The sequence below is a fragment of the Mytilus californianus genome, unplaced genomic scaffold (assembly GCF_021869535.1).
Source record: "Mytilus californianus isolate M0D057914Y unplaced genomic scaffold, xbMytCali1.0.p SCAF_5, whole genome shotgun sequence".
Classification (NCBI taxonomy): Eukaryota; Metazoa; Mollusca; class Bivalvia; order Mytilida; family Mytilidae; genus Mytilus; species Mytilus californianus.
In genome coordinates this window covers 84,735,067-84,756,028 of record NW_026262701.1, presented here as the reverse complement: position 1 = coordinate 84,756,028, position 20,962 = coordinate 84,735,067, and the positions used below count along the sequence as shown (strand labels likewise).

The following is a 20,962-nucleotide window of genomic DNA, read 5'->3' as shown; positions in this document are numbered from 1 at the left end:
ATTTTAAAGACTTTAACATAAAAGTCAACCACAATCAGTAAAACAGGCCAAAGAAGGTACACTTATTCGTATTAAGATTTAAAACCACTTATTTTACAAAGAGGAAACGTAAAGTTTTCATGGTACGGTCCGTTTTTCAGATATAATAAAATATATTTTGTGTATTGACTGGTTGTAAGGTTCATCTGACCTTAACCTAATTTTCACATAGTATTGATGATGCTTAGTTTCTGTACTAAGACATTGATTTTAAAGACTTTAACATAAAAGTCAACCACAATCAGTAAAACAGGCCAAAGAAGGTACACTTATTCGTATTAAGATTTAAAACCACTTATTTTACAAAGAGGAAACTGCAATAAAGTCGGTTTAGCAAAAAAAAAAAAAACATCTAATATTCTTTTTTCCCTCTCTAATGCATATTTAAAAAAGAACAGGCTGGTGCAAGTAAAATGTCATCAAAAGTACCTGGCTTATAACTAAAACTTTACAAGAATAGTCAGTTACTAAAAGCATTCAAAGAACTGATGAAATTGAAAACATGCAAACTTACACTCTAATATCGGCAGCTGTACTTTCAAGTAGATTTCATACAGCAATGTCAATGAAAGAGCAGAAAATACATGATATTGCGCAACGCCTTTAGTTAATGAGAAGGTAGAATAAGGACACATTACTCCTTGATTTCGAAAATCCAGAAGTATTATAAAATATAAACCCATCAAACATGATATTATTTTAATTGTGCCTTACTTTTTTTGTGTTAAAGCTTCAATTGGATTGCGTCTTACTTATTTTTGTCAGAGCTTCAAATATCTTACATTAATGCAAATATGCAAAAAACAGTAAAAATAGGCTGATGTTGCGATCATGTCCTAAATATTTATATATGAGCCAAGACCTTACCCCAAATGATAATTTGCTTCAAGATGCCATATGGAGATATGTTTATATTGCAAGCAAAATAGCATTCGAGGAAAGCTTTGCTTCATAAATATTTTACCAAAAAATAAATATAAAATGGCAATTTTAGTCAAAATACGTCAATTTCAACATGTTTATGAAGTCCTAGTCATATTACAGTTGACATGTTCTGAACTGAAATGTCCAGATTATATCACGATATTCATTTAACAATAGAAAATACATGATTTTAAAAAGATTGAAGAATTTTACTAAATTGACTCTTATCATACCCCATCTTTTGTGCTTCGGATTTCGATACAGAACAGGAAATAAACACAATATTTATTCGTGTTTCAAATTTTTAAGAGCGAATCGACATCCATCATAAAAATGCAAGAACCAATGGTGCCAGAACAACCAACAGCATAATTATAAACATTTTCAATAAGTCTATAGCGCCAAACAAACTATAAACAACAATTCTTGAACGTTTTTTGCTTTATACATAAAATTACCATAAAAAAAACTGACTATTTCTCAATTATATCGTGATATTGCTGTTCAGTTTTTGTTGTTTGTTGTTTGTTGTTTTTATTTTATCAAAGTTAAGAGAACCGATTTTTAAAATGATAGGCAAGCTTATCACCCTTTCATCTATGCATCTCTCCACCATTTGATCTGCTATAAAAGATATAGACGAAGATTGCATGATTTGCGAAGGAGTTATATTAGACAATAGAAGCTAGAATGTGCAATATACTATCTTCTGTACTACCTTTAAACTTTTTCTCTGCATATCTTTATACTATAGATAGAAATATTCCCCAGTGTTCGTGTACCATTAAAGATAATAAAATAGGTTAGCATGTTAGTACATATTTGATATACATATAACTGTTCTATATATATTGACAGCCTTATATACACACCAATGATTTGTAATACTGTTGTTGTACTTGGGACTTTTCTTGTGAGTTTTGCCTACAGTTTCTTGGTTAATGATTTACCCGAGGCAAAAATACAGCTACTGTCACCAGGGATAGAGTTTAGAATTCCAGGTAAATTGTACAAATTTTGGCAGATAACTATTTACTATTTACAGAGACGGTTCAAGGTTACAAAACTCGGGGTCAAAACTCATCGAAAATTTACTAGTACGAACTCTTGCGGAGAGTTGTCTCATTGTTAATCATACCATATCTCCTTATTATTGTTCCTAGAGCGGGTGGTATATATATCGTTCATCCTTCCAACCGTTAGTCAATCTGTCCCTCTGTTTTGTATTGCGGCAAAGTACTGCTGAACCGATTGACAGGATATCGTGAAACTTTCACATAATTTTACTCAGATGATATGTGTTTGCGCGTCTTATTTTATTTCTTCATTCTACTGATTTTTGGGATTACATTGGCATGACATTGACTTTGATATATTCTCACACGACAGTACATATATGAAATCAGTTATTTAGGATTTTATAACATCTCTTTTTTTTCTATTAGTGATCGGTTTTTGTTTTTGTTTTTGTTTTTGTTTTTTTTATTGTTTATGATTGTTTTTTATATGCTTTTGTAAATACTTATATATGTGAATTGATATATGTTGTAAAGCGCTTAGGGTAATTTTAATATTATATAATGCGCTGTTATAAATACTGTATAATAATAATGAATAATACTTATAGATTATTCTGATGTTATAAACCAACAGGTTCTGTTATCTTTTCATTTTTTTTCTTCATTTTTTCATTGCACGTAGCAACTTTAGTCTTTTACTTGGATGAAGTGTTGTCTTTTTGTATAGTTGCATATTTTAATTCTCAAGTTATTCTATGTCTTACAGTGTATATGCTTTTCTTGTAATGGTTCCTTCTGTTTTACGATAGTTTTCTAGTACAAGTTATATGTTAAAATTCGACTGAATCTTTCCTTTGACAATCAATGAACTGTTAAGTGAAACTCATGTGAACATAATTATTATTTTACTTTTGTTATTTTGTTGAATGATTTCAGATGTATCGGGCCTACAAGAAGTCGGCATTCATTACAGTGTAAATCAACCTTTGTCTGGAGCGCAAGGAGCAGGCGCTTTAAATTATGAAATAGTCCACAAGTCTGGTAAGTATTTCATGTTACAGTACGATTTTATTAAATGAGACCAAAACCGACTCATCTGAAACGCAATGGTTAGATGGTTCCACAAAGAAAGTAAACATAAAAGAAAGTCAACAAGAACTAACTAGAAACTTAGAAGTAAAAGAACCTATGAAAACATTTAGTGGGTCTGGATTTAGGATCATTTGGAGGGGGAGGGGGTAGGGAGAGTGGTCTTCATTTCTGTATTCTTTATTTTTTCGACCATTTTTCTCCATTGTTTATTTTTTGCAAATTATTCTCTATTCTTTATATTTTTTGTGTATCCTTTGTTTGCACATTATTCCCTATTCTAAAAACCCCATCCAGACCTTCCTTTAACATCTGTGAGCAAATACCAGGGACAAAATAAGCGGACACTCGTTCCTGGTATGATCGTCGGTTGACAACTTTATAAACACCAATAAAGTCGTGCCATGAAGAGAGATTTACCAAAAACATGAGAATAAGAAACACAGGTTTTGAAATATTGTGTTGACTGAGATGTATTTAAACTGTTATTGAATGATCGAGTTCTATCAAAATTTTATCATTTAGAATTCGAAATCATCTTTTCTATCTTAAAATGCATCTTGATCAACCTTCTTTCGGCGATTTCCTGATTTTGGTCAGTATACTAATACATGTAAATAATTAAATGTTTATAAATTTAGTGAAAATGTCTTGTCATTATAGCAGAATTTAAGATTTAAAATAAAATGTCAGTCGACGACAGCAACCAGTTTATGTTTATCGTTTAAAGCTGACGGATATTGGCACCACAGGAACACAGGGGTCCAGGTTCATTCAGGCGACATTGTGTACTACTGGTTATATTACAAAATCAATGGCATGGGACAAGTCAAGACGGATATGTCCTACCTTTTCGGTAAGTTTAACCAATGGCATAGGACGATTTATGAGGGTTATGTCCTATCTTTTGGATAAGTTTAACCAGTGGTATGGGACAAGTCAAGACGGATATGTCCTACCTTTTCGGTAAGTTTAACCAATGGCATAGGACGATTTATGAGGGTTATGTCCTACCTTTTGGATAAGTTTAACCAGTGGCATGGGACAAGTCAAGACGGATATGTCCTAGCTTTTTGGTAAGTTTAACCATAGCTACTAAATGTTGCATATTAAGGTATTGCTGGACAAAGCTAGATTTATACATCTTTGACAAAAAATTTGGAAAAATACAGAAATAAGAAATATGAAATATTTGGAGAATAAACGGTTTACACAAAAAGGTTAACAACAATTGGTTGTTAAAATAACAGAATTAACATAATATAAAAATAATGCAGTTTAAATAAACTTCAAACAGTTATTAATAAGGGTTTGCCATCATGTATATTTCTAAATTCTAGAATTCTTTAGGCCATTTTTCTCTATTCTTTATTTTTTGTCCATTTTTGTAAGCACCCCATTGTTCCCGATTCTATATATTTAAGCACCACATAATTCTCATTTCTTTTTTTCTGAGTATTATTCTCTATTTTGTAAACTCCAGTCAAATCTTCAAAATCTTAGCAGCCATCTTTATTAAAGTAATGCAATAAATTATTTTTTTTACATGCAGGAAGCGGAAGCTCTGTCACAAGTAGCGCAGGATCTGGGCACACTACTTTTGAGAGTTTCACTAATTCAACAGGGCTAACATCCAAGCCACCAATACCAGGAGGACTGCAGCTTATATTTGAAGATACTTTCGATAATGGTTTTGACAAAAGCAAATGGACGAATGAAATCTCAGCTTTTGGTGGTGGGGTACGGTGTTAACTATTTTGTATTTGCTTCTTTACTCAGATGGCCCTCACTGTCAAAAGTTCTTTTTATCAAAGTTATATGATAATATGTTTACAAAAATCGTGATTATTAATTTTGCCATATTGATATTCGATTTTTATATTAAAATACATTTAGAAAAACATTATCTATGAATATAAATAAATAAATAATTGATATAAACTTTTTGAACTTATAAATGTTCAGTTCACTTTTTTTTTAAATTTGCAAGCGAAATGCTTGAATAACTGCATGACTTAAAGAGTGGCCGATACTCAATATTTTCTTGTCCACATTTTGCAGATTATTCCAGATCAAAACGTGTATGTGAGTTCAAAAGCTATATTTACTAGTGATATGTATAGGTTTGACAATACATGACGCCGTTTATTAAGAGAATATGTTTGTTGCAACATAAGAATTAATGTTGAGAACATATTTTCTGTCTTTTTTTTATAACAAACGCCTTGAAGAAAATTCGGTTTTCTTTGTGAAAAATAGTTGTTTTCTTTACTTTCCAGAACTGGGAATTTCAAATTTATTCTCCGGAAACAACGAACACATTTGTTAGAGATGGTGTTCTTTATCTTAAACCGGTAGGTAGAAAATGTGTATAGAATTATAGAGTTCAAACTCATATCTTGTGTGACGTCATCAAGAGCATCTTATTGGTTAAATTTACCAAGCAGGTTCCATTCATTGCTTTAATGTTTCCATAATTTTGATTGTAATACATTTAACAAAACAAAAATGAACCCTTTATAAGCAAATATTTAGCTTCAATTGACGGCATTAAATTTTGCGAGAGATAATATAGGACGGCTGTGTGTAAAGCCTAAAAAATAATATTTTAACTATACTTCAAGTATTTAGAACGAGAACATGTTATAATGATATGCTTGTAACAGACTGTTCTCTAAGCAAGATTTTTAAAATGCTACTTCACAAAGTAATAGTCCACATGAAGACATATGACCCAATCCGGACTTATTTTTCGTACTCTGGGCTCATTTACATTTAAATGTCAGATGCTTGGCGGGAAAGCAACACGAGTCGATTTTCATTCTATTGTACGGCAAAGTCTCTCAGACGGGTCGCGCATTCAAGATGTGCACCCTACTACAAGACTATTTAGTCATTTTAAGATGGATAGTGCACAATTGGTGATAATCGAGTTCTGGTGGTGTATATATTTTCTGTTGATGTATGATGTTGGTTCATCTTATATCGGATCTCCCTCTCCTCTGTTGTTAAACTTGCACTTACCATGAGAAACACGACAGTGCCACATGTGGAGCAGGATCTGCTTACCATTTCGGAGCACCTGAGATCATCTCTGGTTTTTGTGGGGCGTGTTGCTCAGTCCTTAGTTTTCTATGTAGTGTTTTGTAGACTATTTTGTCTTTTTGTTATTTTTCAGATTTGTGCCATTGTTTTGTCGGTTTCCCTTTGACCTTTGTATTTTTATTGTCCATTTGGTATGTTCTTTTTGCTGCTGTTCTCAATCATTTCGAAGATCTGAATATCAAACAACAAGCCACTGAATATTAAACGAGAAACTTATTAATTTATGATATGATATAATCAAGAGTGCTGAAAGTGGTATTTACTATAACCAACAACAATTAATCAACCAATCAATCTGATTTAAAATAAATTATAAACATTTTAACCCGTTTTTGTTTACTTAGAATAACGTGAATAGTATATATCTGTTTTTTATAATTTAAGACAACAACAGCAGAGAAATTTGGCGAGAATTTCCTTCATCATGGAGTCCTTGACGTTAGAAGTAAGTCATACATAGTGAAAGGAATAAAATGGAAAATTAACACAAAAGTAAAGAAGAGAAAATAAATAAAAAAGTAATATGTAAGTAAAAAGAAGAAAGAGAGAAACCAGAAGTGAATCGTCCTTTAATAGAAATGTCAACGTTTTAATAAATAGATTCAAAAATTTGTGTTTTAAGTAGCCTATATTTAAACAAAGTAGAATAGAAGTAGACTGGCATGAATATAAAGCCTAATTGTTTTTGAATAGTATAATTGATTGTTATTTAGCACATACTTACAACTTCTCGTCCAATCAAATTGCTTGAATTTGCCTTCTAATTTTCATCGTACATACTTTTTCCGTGTACTAAGTAACTTTGCATGAATTACCACAAGGGTAAGACTTCATTGTATCATAATCAATATATTGAAGACAAAAAATTGCGACTGGCTATTTTGGAATAACTTGTGTCCAAAATTAAAAAAAAAATGCTTGTAATTAGTTTTCACATTGAATTTTATGTATCCTGCTTTTAAAATCTTTGGTTTTAAAACATGTTTTTTTAACACTTGCAAGATTCTATCATTTACATAAAGAATAACAAATATGACCCTGAATATACCTTGATTAGAGTACATTGCTATCTTATAATGGTGGTAATCTATCAACCATGCAAATACTTTGTATACAAAAAAGTGTGTACTATGAAACCTTGTGATTGAACATTAAGGCAACTTAATAATGATTTTTTTAACTTTCGTAAGGAACTTGATCCATTTCATTATGAATTTTATTTTATAAACCGTGATAATGTCTAAAGGGAATATGCCACCTATATCTATATTCTGATAAAGCTTTTAGTTTTTGTCGAGCCTTCGACTTTAGTCGAAAAAGCGAGACATAGCGATCCTACATTCCGTCGGCGTCGGCGTCGTCGTCGTCGTCGTCGTTGTCGTCGGCGGCGTCCACAAATATTCACTCTGTGGTTAAAGTTTTTGAAATTTTAATAACTTTCTTAAACTATCCTGGATTTCTACCAAACTTAGACAGAAGCTTGTTTATGATCACAAGATAGTATCCAGAAGTAAATTTTGTAAAAATAAAATTCCATTTTTTCCGTATTTTACTTATAAATGGACTTAGTTTTTCTGCCAGGAAATATGACATTCACTCTGTGGTTAAAGTTTTTAAAATTTTAATAACTTTCTTAAACTATCCTGGGTTTGTACCAAACTTGGACAGAAGCTTGTTTATGATCATAAGATAGTATCCAGAAGTAAATTTTGTAAAAAAATAAATCCATTTTTTCCTTATTTTACTTTTAAATGGACTTAGATTTTCTGCCAGGAAACAACACATTCACTCTGTGGTTAAAGTTTTTAAAATTTTAATAACTTTCTTATACTATTTTGGATTTGTACCAAACTTGGACAGAAGCTTGTTTATGATCAAAAGCTAGTATCTAGAAGGAAATTTTGTAAAAAAATAAATCCATTTTTTCCGTATTTTACTTTTAAATGGACTTAGATTTTCTGACAAGAAACAACACATTCACTCTGTGGTTAAAGTTTTTAAAATTTTAATAACTTTCTTATACTATTTTGGATTTGTACCAAACTTGGACAGAAGCTTGTTTATGACCAAAAGCTAGTATCTAGAAGGAAATTTTGTTTTCTCCCAGTTAACATTATATTCAGTCTGCAGTTAAAGTTTTTAAACATTTATTAGATTCATAAACTATCCTTGATTTTTACCAAACTTGGACAGAAGCTTCTTACAATCAAAAGATAGTATCAAGTGGAATATTTTTATTGATTTACTTCCTCATTTTTGTTGAGCCTGCAATTAACAGAAAAAGTAGGCGAGACACTAGGTTCCGCGGAACCCTTACGAATTTTTACTTTGAAATATAAAAAAAATCTATTGGTAGTTGCTTTTTAATGCCTATCCTCTAGACTATCTACGCGCACATATATCTATATTTTTCAAATTTATTATAGCTTTAGTTTTACTGTGAAATTGAAAAATGTTTTCAACACATGTAAAGCTTCGAATGCTATTTAATGTTTATAATATATGCCTGTTTTTGGTCAATTTATTTTGTCATCTTACCATGTAAAGAAGTACACGTAGTAAAACACCGCTTTATATTAATACACATTCTTACACTAGCAGCCACTATCTTTTCATTCTGGAGTCGAGGACCTTTTAAAATCACATATGTTTATGTAAAATTGACTTAGAAACCCCCATTTTTCCAATTCGTGTTTGATGCAATTATAAAATCATGATCTGGTAAATCACTGTCACAAATTGAACAAATATGATAGCTATAATACTAGTGAGTAAATTAACAAAACATAAAACTTAGTTAATGAACTCCACCTATGATACAAGTAGTCAGCCAAAATAAACTTTCAATAGACCAATTAAAAGATTACTTGAGTTGTAAATATGTGCTAAATTGGATAGTCTATGAAAAGGTATATACTATGAAATTAAGTGCACGGGGCAAGCCCCTTGCTCTAAATTTCATAGTACCTACTATTTCATAGACTATCCGATACATAATGTTCAAATTCTTGGATACTTTTAACTTTAAAGCTACAACATATTTTTTAAGACAGTATAAGCTACCAATCAAAAGCAAATCAAATTTGAACACTTTTCATAAACATATCTGTTTTTCTTGTCTGAATTTCTTTCGTAGGAGAGTGGGGATCTTGCACCAAATCTGAATTTTATGGGTGCCTTAGGAACTCTAAAGATGCAATGATACCACCAATTATGTCTTCAAAGGTTATATCAAAAGTTAGTTTCAAATATGGACGAGTTGAAGTTGTGGCTCAGATGCCGATCGGAGATTGGATATGGCCAGGTAAAAATATGTATAGATTGATATGTTTCGGTTCAGTTTTTGTTAAAACAATGTTTTTACTGTTTATGTTGTAAAGGTAAAACATTTTCCCCTTGAGAAATCATAGCAACATCCTCTGTAATTTTGCTATTTTTGTTTATACCTGATGTATATTTTTTATCTATTATAACTATTTTATAAAACGTATAGGTATATTCTTTATATACATTCAAGAATAAATGAACGTTTTACATATCTATTATCTACTGGCTGGCAGTAAGGAGGCCTTGAATTGATAATAATATAGCTATGCTAAGTAAAGAATTCGTGCAGTATTTCTGTAGATGATTTTTTTCAAAATATGTTCTATTTAAAAAAAAAATGGATATCCGTCAGCACACCAGTCAAAACAATTATAACGCCTTCAACTTGGTCCAAGCGTAATTTCTTTAAAATAGACTACCACATGGAAGATGTTTGGATTATTTAAAATCAATAGGCATGCCTTACAAGAATTGGGTTCAAGAAAATAAATATTAAGGCTACTAGAACCACTTTTTTAATGAAATTTTCGTTTAATCATTCGTATTTGATAGATTTGTGCGTGCAATCATAGTTCGTTGACCTTGTTAAAATACTAATAAGTTGAAGTTCTATTTTCTTTTTAGCATATTGAATGTACTAAATATGCACTGTTTATCAAATTTATTCACCGAACAATTTTTATATATCAGCTATTTGGTTGATGCCAAAGGAAGAACATTATGGAGGATGGCCAATGTCTGGAGAAATAGATATGGTGGAAACGAGGTGTGAGTATCATTATTTCTATGGAATTTAATATGTGTAGATAAACTGCGTTGGTTGCCAGAAGAATATAACGAAAGAAAAGCAACATTAAATCGTCGTCAGCGTCAGGGGTAAGGCGTTTATACGAATAAATTGAGATTTAAGACAGAGTTAAGTCTGATTCATATCATGGCTTACATCTAGAATTTGCCAATTAGGACCGTTTGACATATAACTACCAAGTAATACAATATTCCACGGTTTATGCCTTCTATCACGATTTCCTTTCAAGAGTGTTGCTGCTTACAAACCTATTGAACCAATGGTTCTTAATGGTAAAGTTTAAGTCAACCCCTCTTATGTTTTACGGACGCCAATATGATTTGGTTGATCGTTATGGAACATCTTTATCGTGGATACTAGTATGTTCCACTTTCTGTAACAACAGTATTATTCTAGTATTTTCGATCGTGCAATCAACGAATCCGACTTGCCATGAGCAACTACTCATGCAACTAATAGCGTAGGAACTGTTTACTCTTCCTGCGCACATGAGTTGGATGGGGTTAATATTGTTCAATAAGTACAAATGTAGTTTTCTGCATAGTGTTTTGTTCTGGATTTGTCTTTTCAACGTTTTTTTTATTCACAATGGTGTTTGAATTGTTTCTCATTTTGTCATGTCGGGGTCTTTAATAGACAACTATACGGTATTTGTTTTGCTATTTGTTGAAAACTGTACAGTGACCTAGGGTTGCCCACATCCACGTCATTTGGAGTGTGTTGGATCGTTGTCTCATTGGCAATTTCCTTATCTTTACATTGTCTGTTTTCCCTCCACTTATGTTTTGGTTGTTAGACCTGAATATAGACGATTAAACCAGTGAAACCTACCGATTAGCATTCATTTTCATAAAGAACTCTCAGAATCACAAGCTTAGAAAGCCATAATTGTACTCTTGCACAGGTAACTATAAAATCAAAAAGTCTTATAAATAATTGAAACCGTCTTGTGACAACTTTGCCACTTAAGGTGGTACGTGTAAAATCATTTTTTTAAAAGAAATGTCCAATTTAAGTTATGGCATTGAGATATCTTAAAAAATAAACTACTTTTGACGCATACCCTACATAAAATACATAAACAAAGAATATCCCTCTGTTCGTACTTTTTTTGCTTTAAATAGGTTAATGAGAGTATTTTTTATTGCTCTTGTACAGATGCATTGCACAATATACAATCAACATCCAAGGTCTTATTTGAATATTTTAAAGGTAACAGGCAATTTGGAGATATTGGAATACAGCGTATGATGTCAACTCTTCACTGGGGACCTCACTGGGATCAAGACCCTTGGCAGAAAACTACAGCTGCTAAGTAACTCGTTAACGGTCTTTTATTAAACATAGACTGATAGTTGTGCTTTATAAAGTCATGATCAGTGGATACCTGGTGACAGGATATATAAATCCTAGTCAGAATCCGTTCTGATAGTTTCTCGAAGATTTGTTTTGATACGTATGAATAAGACTTAAGTTTTATATTTATTTAAATAGTCATAACATTAGACATTATGTGACGCTATAGTCTTGTTGGTTTTCCTGTTTGAATGGTTTTACACTAGTCATTTTTGGACCCTTCATAGCTTGCTGTTCGGTGTGAGCCCAGGCTCCGTGTTGAAGGCCGTACTTTGACCTATGATGGTTTACTTTTACAAATTGTGACTTGGATGGAGAGTTGTCTCATTGGCACTCATACCACATATTCTTTTATCTATTGGCATAGAAATGTACGAGATTTAAAAGGGAGAGATGATTTCTTGGTCATCCTATGCAGCTTCACTGACACATTTCATATAATCTTATAGTGTTTTAATTGCAGAAATCTATCTAGTGGAAATTGGGGTGAAAAAATGCATAAGTACACAATGGATTGGAATGAAGATCACATCATGTAAGTAAATACTATCACTTTAACATAAAATAACATACACTGTAATTGGTGGCCTTCTGCTGTGTTCTGCGCTTTGGTCGAGTTGTTGTCTTTTTGACACATTCCCCATTTCCTTTCTCAGTTTTACTGTAATAAGGTTTTTCCATTCGTATACGTCATCTTACTTATCCGTTATATTAGTAGCCGAAAACTTTCAATATGCAAAGCAATATTCGGAAATATTATTACCTTATAAATCTAGCCCAAAAAACCAAAACCATTTATTACATATCCTCATCCCACCATCCAAATGCATGGCAACAACCTGGTAATATCTGCGAAAACTTGCCATAGGCTGAATTATTAGCCACTTATTGCAGTGTTGTCATGCTGAGATATCTGTTTCATAGACATTATTTTATAGATTTATACATTTTCAGCCTGTCTGTGGATGACGAACCTGTACTAACGGCAAACACACCACACAATGGATATTGGGGACTTGGAGGATTTTCTGGAAATAACTTGTGGTCTAATGGTGGTCGTGATGCACCATTTGACAGAGAAGTAGATAACTTTTTCATATTAATTTTGACATTACTCCATTTTAACCTTGAGATAGATGGTCCCATGAAATCTAACATTTTAAAAGAGAGGCAAAAGATACCTAAGAGACATTCAAACTCATAAGTTTAATATGCTTATTAAAGCGTAAAACCCACCATAACATATTGAAACTGCAATCTACAGTCAGAGCAACAACCAATATTAAGAACACTGGCACTTAAAAAGCATGGAAGTTTACACAGACTATTTTTAATTTTCATTACTAACTCTAAGCGTTTCTGATGAAGGTTAATAAAAAATGTGCATTGTACAAATTAACAGAATTTCTATGTATAAGTTATAGATCGGTACCATTGCAGACCGTGTCATTTATTAATGATTTGGCCAATATTTATTTCGAATAATTTTTTATGAATTCTTAGTTTATAATTTAACCAGTACTACAAAGGCCACGTTGCAACACCTTTTGACAAGTTGACTTTTGATTTATTGCAATTGGTTTAGTAAAATAAATTCTGGATTTACCTTCATCAGGAAGGCTCAAAGCCAAATATTTGAAAGCCGAGAATGTATAAGGACCGAAACAGTTGAAGAGCTATATGACCAAAAAAGTGCCTAAAACAATAGCCAAATCCATCCAAGGTCAACTTTGCCTGAGGGAGTTGAAACCTAAGTTTCTTCATAATTTTTAAATTTATAAACGGACAATTTTAGAAAGGGTTGTTATAAATCATGCCAGTACCGAAGTACTGACTACTGAGCTGATGATACCCTCGGGGACTGATAGTCCACCAGCAGAGGTATCTACCCAGTGCTGTAAAATAAATGAAAACAACACGTTATTAAAAAAGCGCTTTTCTGGATTTACCTTTTAGGATAGGTTACGATTTATAACTCTCAAAGTATTTATCCCACTTGTGTGCCTCAACTTTTGGCTCTGAGATTAACACAGAAAAGAACATTGATAGCAGGCAAAACAAAGATATACTTAGATTATGTGTTATATTTCTAGCTTAACTATAATGTCAGGGTTAAATTATATATAGTGGTAGTAACATACAGAGGAAAATTAAAAAGAAAAGGGTTACATATGATTGAAGTTTCCTTTATGGTTTTCTAAAGTTCGGAGATTTATATGTGTTAGCTTAAGTCTTTTTGAAAAAAAAATTACAGAAACAATGTGTAGCAGGCAATAAGTCCCTGTTCTGATCATTTAAATTTGCTTGTATCTCAAAAGTTACCATAAATCAATAGCTTCATTTTCATTAGTAACATGTTTCACGATTAAGTGCCTTCCTCATATTTTGCTGTTATTTCATCTTTTTTTCAATTGTTTGGTTTTCAGTATATTATGACGTCGAATATGTCAACGTTTATGTATTTTCATTGTGATTGCTCATATTGTGTGTTATATCTTCCTTGTGGTAATATCGTCCTTTGCAGCTATTTCGAAATTTTACAAATTGTATTTTTTTTGTGTTTCCTTTATCAAAGAACAGTTTTACTGGTGAGTGATGTTAATTAAATATTTATAATTCGAGTGAGAAGTCTTTCTTCAATAATTTTCAGAAAACTCATCTTCTATTGTGTGAAGCGCTTTGTGCTGCCCAGGGATTATTTCGTCCACCTTCAGATACGATCACATAATCACATGGTTCCCATAGGATTGTTTCGATTGAGTCCATGATACGAGTGATAATGCATCCATGTTTTTCGAGTTCTTTAACTAACAGAATATTCTTTGACATAATGCACCTTTGTTTTTTCGAGTTCTTGATCTAACGGAAATTCATTGTCATAATGCACCTATTTCTCCCCGAGTTATTGAACTAACAAAATCTTTATTGACATAATCCACCCTTGTTTTGTCGAGCTCTTGATCTAACAGAATCTCATTGACATAATGCACTCAAGTTTTTTTTCTCGATCTAACAGAATCTTCATTGTCTTAAAGAACCCTTGTTTTTTATAGAGTTCTAGATAGTGATGAACTATTGTTGTTGTCTAAGAATTTATGTGCTTTGCTATTTCTTTGTATTTTAATTAAAGCACAACTGCAATTAAAGCCCCTCCTAAACCAGTAAAAACATCATGAAATTCTCAGTCGAACATCTTCAACATTCAATACAGTTCGGAACCTTTCGTCTTGTTTTGTTCAGAATTGTTTCCTTTAAACTAGAGGGACATGTATAGAGCAAGGTCTATCTACTCATGGTTCCTCTACATGAAGAAAAGATTTTCTCGATATTTATGATTTTTTCGTAAAGATGGAGATAATAATATTTGTTATAATGCTGAAACCAGTCGTAAACGAACACATTTGATATTGTTGATCAAATTATAATCGCATAAAGTAATTACTGCTTCAAATGAATTATTAAAACTTTAACTAACAACCTAACAACTGTTTTACAGTTTTACCTCCAAATGAATACAGCAGTTGGAGGAACAAATGGATTCTTTCCTGATGGTGTACAAAATGCTGGCTACAATAAACCGTGGGCAAATCATGACCCAAAGTCACCTGAAAAATTCTGGAATGCCCGTAATCTCTGGATGCCAACGTGGCATGGAGATGATTCAGCACTCAAAATCGACTCTGTTCGCATTTGGAAGAAAGTTTAAAGTATATTGTATTTGAACAAAAATGGTTTGCATGATTATGTAACACATATGTTGGTTTAAGGCTATTATGTTACTGTAATGTATGTGTACCGATTTGAAATAAAACTTCTATGTTTTTGTTTATGTCATATTGATATTAAGTCAAAAATGATAAGAAAAATACAATAAAAACGCAGATAAATAACAATACTATCAGACTTTTTCAATGCAAAAGTCAACTTATTATACATCATACATTTATATTCATATATATTCTTCTAGCTCCTTGATTAACCAAGCAATGTGAGAGCTGTAATTTTGAATAAGCTACTTTTAATCGTTCCCTCAACGGGATTCAAACCCAGGATGTTAAAACATTAACGGCAGCAAGGTCTGAAGACCCAAATAGCCAACACGGATTTATTAAAATATGGCTTTAAATACTTTAATTTGTCGGATGGTGTCTTTTCTGTCTATATTCATAGCGAAACCTGTTTGAACCGACCCTTGTGTAAACTTAAATATCAATACATACAGACATTCAACATTTAAAACCGAATATTTTCAATCCTAAAGAAGTTGTTAGACCACAAGAAGTTCGGCTTAGAGATCCTGATTATAATAATAGTTGAACATCAACAGAGTAATCCGGTATTGAGAAAAGATACAAACCTTCCTCGTTCCGAAATAGTTAAGGTCATATCAATTTAATGTCAAGAAAAGGATTGACGGAAAATGTTAACTGCCGAAGGAAAATCCATAAACTACCATCAACGGAATAATTTTACATGAAAAGGGAATAACACAAATATCAAACTTTAAGGTATGTTAAAAAATCAATATCTATTTACACTGGCCGCTCCCCGGGAAAAACTATCAAATGATATTCAATGAAACATTTGGGGACGGGTATATGTTCCAATTGTCGTAACCATAATGACGTCATCTATTCCTCGAATGTGACCTTTCCGAAATAGACTTGTCACCGGGTTTGTACTCACATTAGCGCCAAGACGAACAGGATCTGCTTACCCGTCTTGAGCACCTGAGATCACCCCCGGATTTGGTGGGATTCGTGCTACTGAGTCTATTGTTCATGTTGCTCTTTGTAAACTGTTGTTTAATTTTCTTTCGATATTTTTTAGTTTTTTACCATGACATTGTCAATTAGTCCCCTTGGTATCTTTTGCCTCTCTTTGGTGATTGACTGAAATCTTTCAAATTTTTCCTCTTTTTTTATTACAGCAATTTTAGTTCGATTTCCTACCTACTCAGAATCAATGCCCCTAAAAAACATAGTCGTGTATTCATACATCCTTAATCTGCTGTTCGTACTACACACTGCGAAAAACCTGTCCTCATTGATCCCTTCCTGACGATCATCGTGTTGCTATCAATGATAGAAACAATCGGGTGCTTACGATCTACATAATTTGGACCAGAGCAATCAACAAATGAAACAATCAATAAAAAGACGACTGAGACGAAATTCGGACTAGCAGATAAAGTTCATACGATGGCCTTCTCGTATGTTTGTATAATTGCCGTTCTGAATCAATAATTTACGCATTTACATTGGAGGAGTAACATATAAGTGGTGTTTGCAACCTTCATTTTACATTGCATTCTTTATTTTTATATATCTAAGTGTACATCGTCCCAATTGAATAGAGCAAGTCTATGTACACATTATCTGTTAGCTAGTTATACATTATGTGTTCTCACACGCCTTAGAAGAAGGATTCTGGTTTCAGGAGGACAAATAAGGTCTGACTAGCAAGTCTCAAGTTATAAGACGCATGTGGTCTTTTCCCGCTATGAGTTCATGTGATTTCTATCTATGGGCCATGTGAGGTATTGCCACTTCTTGGCTTCCTTCAGTAGGGAGTTATAACCTTAGTTAGGTTCTCTTGTATGTATGGGTATAATTTGTGTTTGAACACATCCAATGGCTGATGCAAAGATGGTTGTGTTTCATTGTCGTTGAAACAGTAATATTGATCACTACCTAGATTCTATATTGAATGTTAAAGAATTTATTATCCGATTTTTTTATTGTTGACTTTCGGAGCCTTATACAATATATAGATATTTGATTTGTATACTAGTTCCTGTTTCTGTTTTCCTTTTCCTTTATCTGGTTTGCCTTTTCTTCGTTACTCCTGTGTCAGTACCTGAGAAAAATATAATATAGAAATAATGAAAAATGTGGTATGATTGCCAATGAGAAAAAATCCACATAATAAAAGACGTGCATGTAAACAACTATTGGTCTCTGTAAAGCCTTCAACAAAGGCAAATCCCATATCGTAGAGCCTCAACATGACAAAATGTGAGATAATTCAAACAAGAAATCCAACGGCCTTGGTCACAACAGAAAAACAAAATAGGACACGTGAATTATTTTATTATCAATGTACTGTTTTTATTCAATATGTAGTCTGTCAAATATTTAAATTTAAATTTAGAGTTATTTTAAGACAAATGGCAAGGGATTGTACATTGGTCATTGTTTACATACTGTTATTAAGATTAATTATGTTGATTAATTATTCATCGTATATTTTTGATTTGCTTTTCACAATAAATTAGAGTAAACAGTTTATGGGTGAACGAAATAAGAAGCTAATTTTAAACTTGCCTCATTGACTTACTTTATATGCAGATGTTTAAAAATAGCTTTCGTATTATGTATACTTTGTCATCCGTTTTATCTGGAGATCTAGATATGATCGATTTTAAACCGAAGGTTGTCTCCGTAGTAGCTGGCAGAAAGCCAATGTTTATTCATATAAAAGAGATGTTTATTGATTTGGCCGCAAAGTAATCTTGTTGCGGATCCTATAGCATCTTACAACGGTAAGCGTGTCAGTTTTTAATTTATTTTTCTTTTAAACTCGCACGTTACCATAGATATATTTGGAAATGCTTCATGTATATCAGATATTTGAAATAATACGATTTAAAAATATTTTGAATATGTTATTTTTGTTTCTATTTAAACATTTTTAAAGTTATAAGTTAAAGCCGTGAAATATCAGAATGTTGTTCCTACTGCAGCTGAAAATGAACTTGAAAACTATTGTTAAAATTGTTTCATTGCCTGACTATTATTTATATTGCATTTTCGTCAGTAATTATAATAAGTCGTTTTCTACATGCAAATAGTAGATAGTTGTTGCATGATCACAACCACATACTGAAATGAAATGCATGCATTTGTATAGAAAACAAAGTGAAGGTATATTTAAAAATCAGCATTCAAAGTCGCCCCCCACCCCCCCAAAAAAAAACAACAACAAAAAAACAAAAACCAAAAAAAAAAAAAAAAAAACTCACCAAGATGGGAGAGCCGGGATAAAACCTTTATCTAGTTTTATAAGATTGCAGCTTCTATACTTGTAATGTATAGTTACATCTTTTTTTTTAAAGAACTACATTATATTGCAAGCCATGGATAATAAGGAATGGAGGGCTTCTTTTTTGGTAAAAGAAAAGCATTATGCGCCGGAAATGAACAAATTACCAGAAGATCCAAAGAAACAGAAGCGTTCTTGGTTTATTGGACGTAGAACGAGTGTTGACAGTGTTGGTAATGATCGACGAGCCAGTATCGACGGCGACACTCGGGATAGACGAGCAAGCGTAAGTAGTGTTGAGGATGCACCTGTTGGTTCGCCGATCATGTCATCAGTTTTACAGGGACAATTTCAAGCCAGAACTACACCTCAAGCCATCCAAGATACCAAAAAGATGTTCCGCGAATTTGACTTCAAATGATAAGAACCAGTGAAATATAAGAATGGAAAATACTTTGAATGATTCATGTTCATGGACGGTGCTCACAATTCCCAAGTGTAAATGTTTTCATGAATCAGTGTCTATGTTCATCTTCACGACTGGAACTGTACTGAGTTCTCCAGTGTCAATTCTAAAATCACCGAACTAGTTGTGTCTTAATTTATCATATCATTAGTCAGGGAAAAAAAACCAAATGTGAATATTCAATAACCGAAAACTGTACTGTAAATGTATTCCTGAATCAGTGCCTATGTTCATCTTCACTGCAGGAACTCTATTGAACTTTCAAGTGTTATTGCTTAAATCACAGAATTATTTGTGACTAAACATAAAATATCATTGGTCAGGGACAACAAAATAAATTGTGAATATTCAAAAACCAAAAACTGCAAGTGCAAATGTTTTCCTTAATCAGTATCTATGTCCATCTTCACGACGGGAATTGTAGTGAGTTCTACAGTATTATTAGTATTTCTTAAATCACCGAATTAGTTGTGACTAAATAAACTGTATCACTAGTCTGCGAAAACAAAATGATTGTGAATATTCACGACGGGAACTCTGGCGAGTTTTCCAGTGTTACTTCTTGAAAAAAACACTGAATTGCTTGTGACAAAATATATTAAATTATGAGTGAACAAAAACAAAATAAATTGTGAATAATTGACACTTCAGTATAAATGTTTTCCCGAATCAGTGTATATGTTCATCTGCACGACGTGAAATATATTGACTTCTAGGTTGTTGTTTCTTAAAATGACTTGTGAAAAAATATATTAAATTATGTGTAAAAAAAATAAAAATATAATTGTGAATAACTAAAACTAGAAAGATAGATAATATATGTTATTGTTAAAACAAAATGTATATATATATGTATATTATTTTATTGTTTTTAGATGACTGTGAATATATAACTGCATTTCCAACGTTATATGTTTTTCCTTCTTCATTACTCGTGTGGATTCATTATAACTTTTTCAATATATATATAATCAAATATAATAACATTAACTGTACTAGTCAGCAACAGCAACGATACACAAGCTTGAACTCAAATTTATAACGAAATATGATCAATAGGAAACACTGTTAAATTAACAAATGAAAAATGTTCAATTGCAAAGCATATGCAAATGACATGTATGATAAAGAAAATCTTACCAAGTTAGAATGTAAGAAAACACCGTGTTCATGAAATCAGAGATCAATTTTATTAAGCGGAAAATTAGGACAAAAATAAGCACGAAATTTCTAATTTCTAATTTAGATTCAAGTATTTTCGGAGGTATTCAAAATTTTAATCAGACCATGTTTGTGTTAAAAGTTTTAAGTTCTGAAACCGGTTTTCGAAATTTTGGGTGAAGAATGCTTTTTGATATCAATAAGGTTGCGAATAAAAAAAAATCGTGTGTTTGATTAAAATCAATGATTTTCATAAAAAAAACCAACAAAATATTTAACCAACTGGTAAATGTTTTAGCATGGTACAGTGTATCCAATTTTTATCAAGTTATACATGGAAAATGCTTTCCTCTGTATAATCTTTTACTGACTAGTATGTATTACTAACTATTTATCATTTATCAATAATGCTTTAGCATGTTTAGGGACACGGGTAAAGCTGAATAAGTACGATGTAAGCGTTGGCTACAGACAAAAGTATTTCGGTCACTTAGATAATAAAACACAAGAGAAATATTTTCAAAACAAGCAAATGATCAACGGCGCTAGGTAGACATTTTATACAAACAGATCTTTACCTGTTTTAATTCTAGATCGTATGAAATTTCACAGCACTGATACATG

At 32.1% G+C, this 20,962-nt stretch overlaps 1 protein-coding gene and 1 long non-coding RNA gene across 2 annotated transcripts; both read left to right on the top strand.

Annotated features, from left to right (window-relative positions):
• Window positions 1-3,814: 3,814 nt before the first annotated feature.
• On the top strand, window positions 3,815-15,491 carry LOC127701708 (beta-1,3-glucan-binding protein-like). The gene is made up of 10 exons (XM_052205711.1): window positions 3,815-3,927; window positions 4,624-4,811; window positions 5,351-5,425; window positions 6,561-6,621; window positions 9,313-9,480; window positions 10,194-10,271; window positions 11,524-11,626; window positions 12,131-12,202; window positions 12,622-12,748; window positions 15,164-15,491. Exons 1-10 carry the CDS (start codon window positions 3,891-3,893, stop codon window positions 15,371-15,373), a joined length of 1,119 nt encoding a protein of 372 aa, XP_052061671.1. The 5' UTR covers window positions 3,815-3,890; the 3' UTR covers window positions 15,374-15,491.
• A 2,519-nt stretch (window positions 15,492-18,010) lies between these two features.
• Window positions 18,011-20,087, top strand: LOC127701710 (uncharacterized). The gene is made up of 2 exons (XR_007982130.1): window positions 18,011-18,211; window positions 18,785-20,087. It is a non-coding gene; the product is annotated as an uncharacterized LOC127701710 (long non-coding RNA).
• Window positions 20,088-20,962: the final 875 nt, after the last annotated feature.

What these genes read in the sequence shown, in the direction of transcription:
- LOC127701708 (XM_052205711.1), top strand. Translation starts at nt 3,891, where the DNA reads ATGGGACAAGTCAAGACGGATATGTCCTACCTTTTCG. An exon ending in GTGTTCTTTATCTTAAACCG is followed by an intron (nt 5,426 to 6,560) that starts GTAGGTAGAAAA and finishes TTATAATTTAAG; the next exon opens with ACAACAACAGCAGAGAAATT. An exon ending in CAGAAAACTACAGCTGCTAA is followed by an intron (nt 11,627 to 12,130) that starts GTAACTCGTTAA and finishes TTTTAATTGCAG; the next exon opens with AAATCTATCTAGTGGAAATT.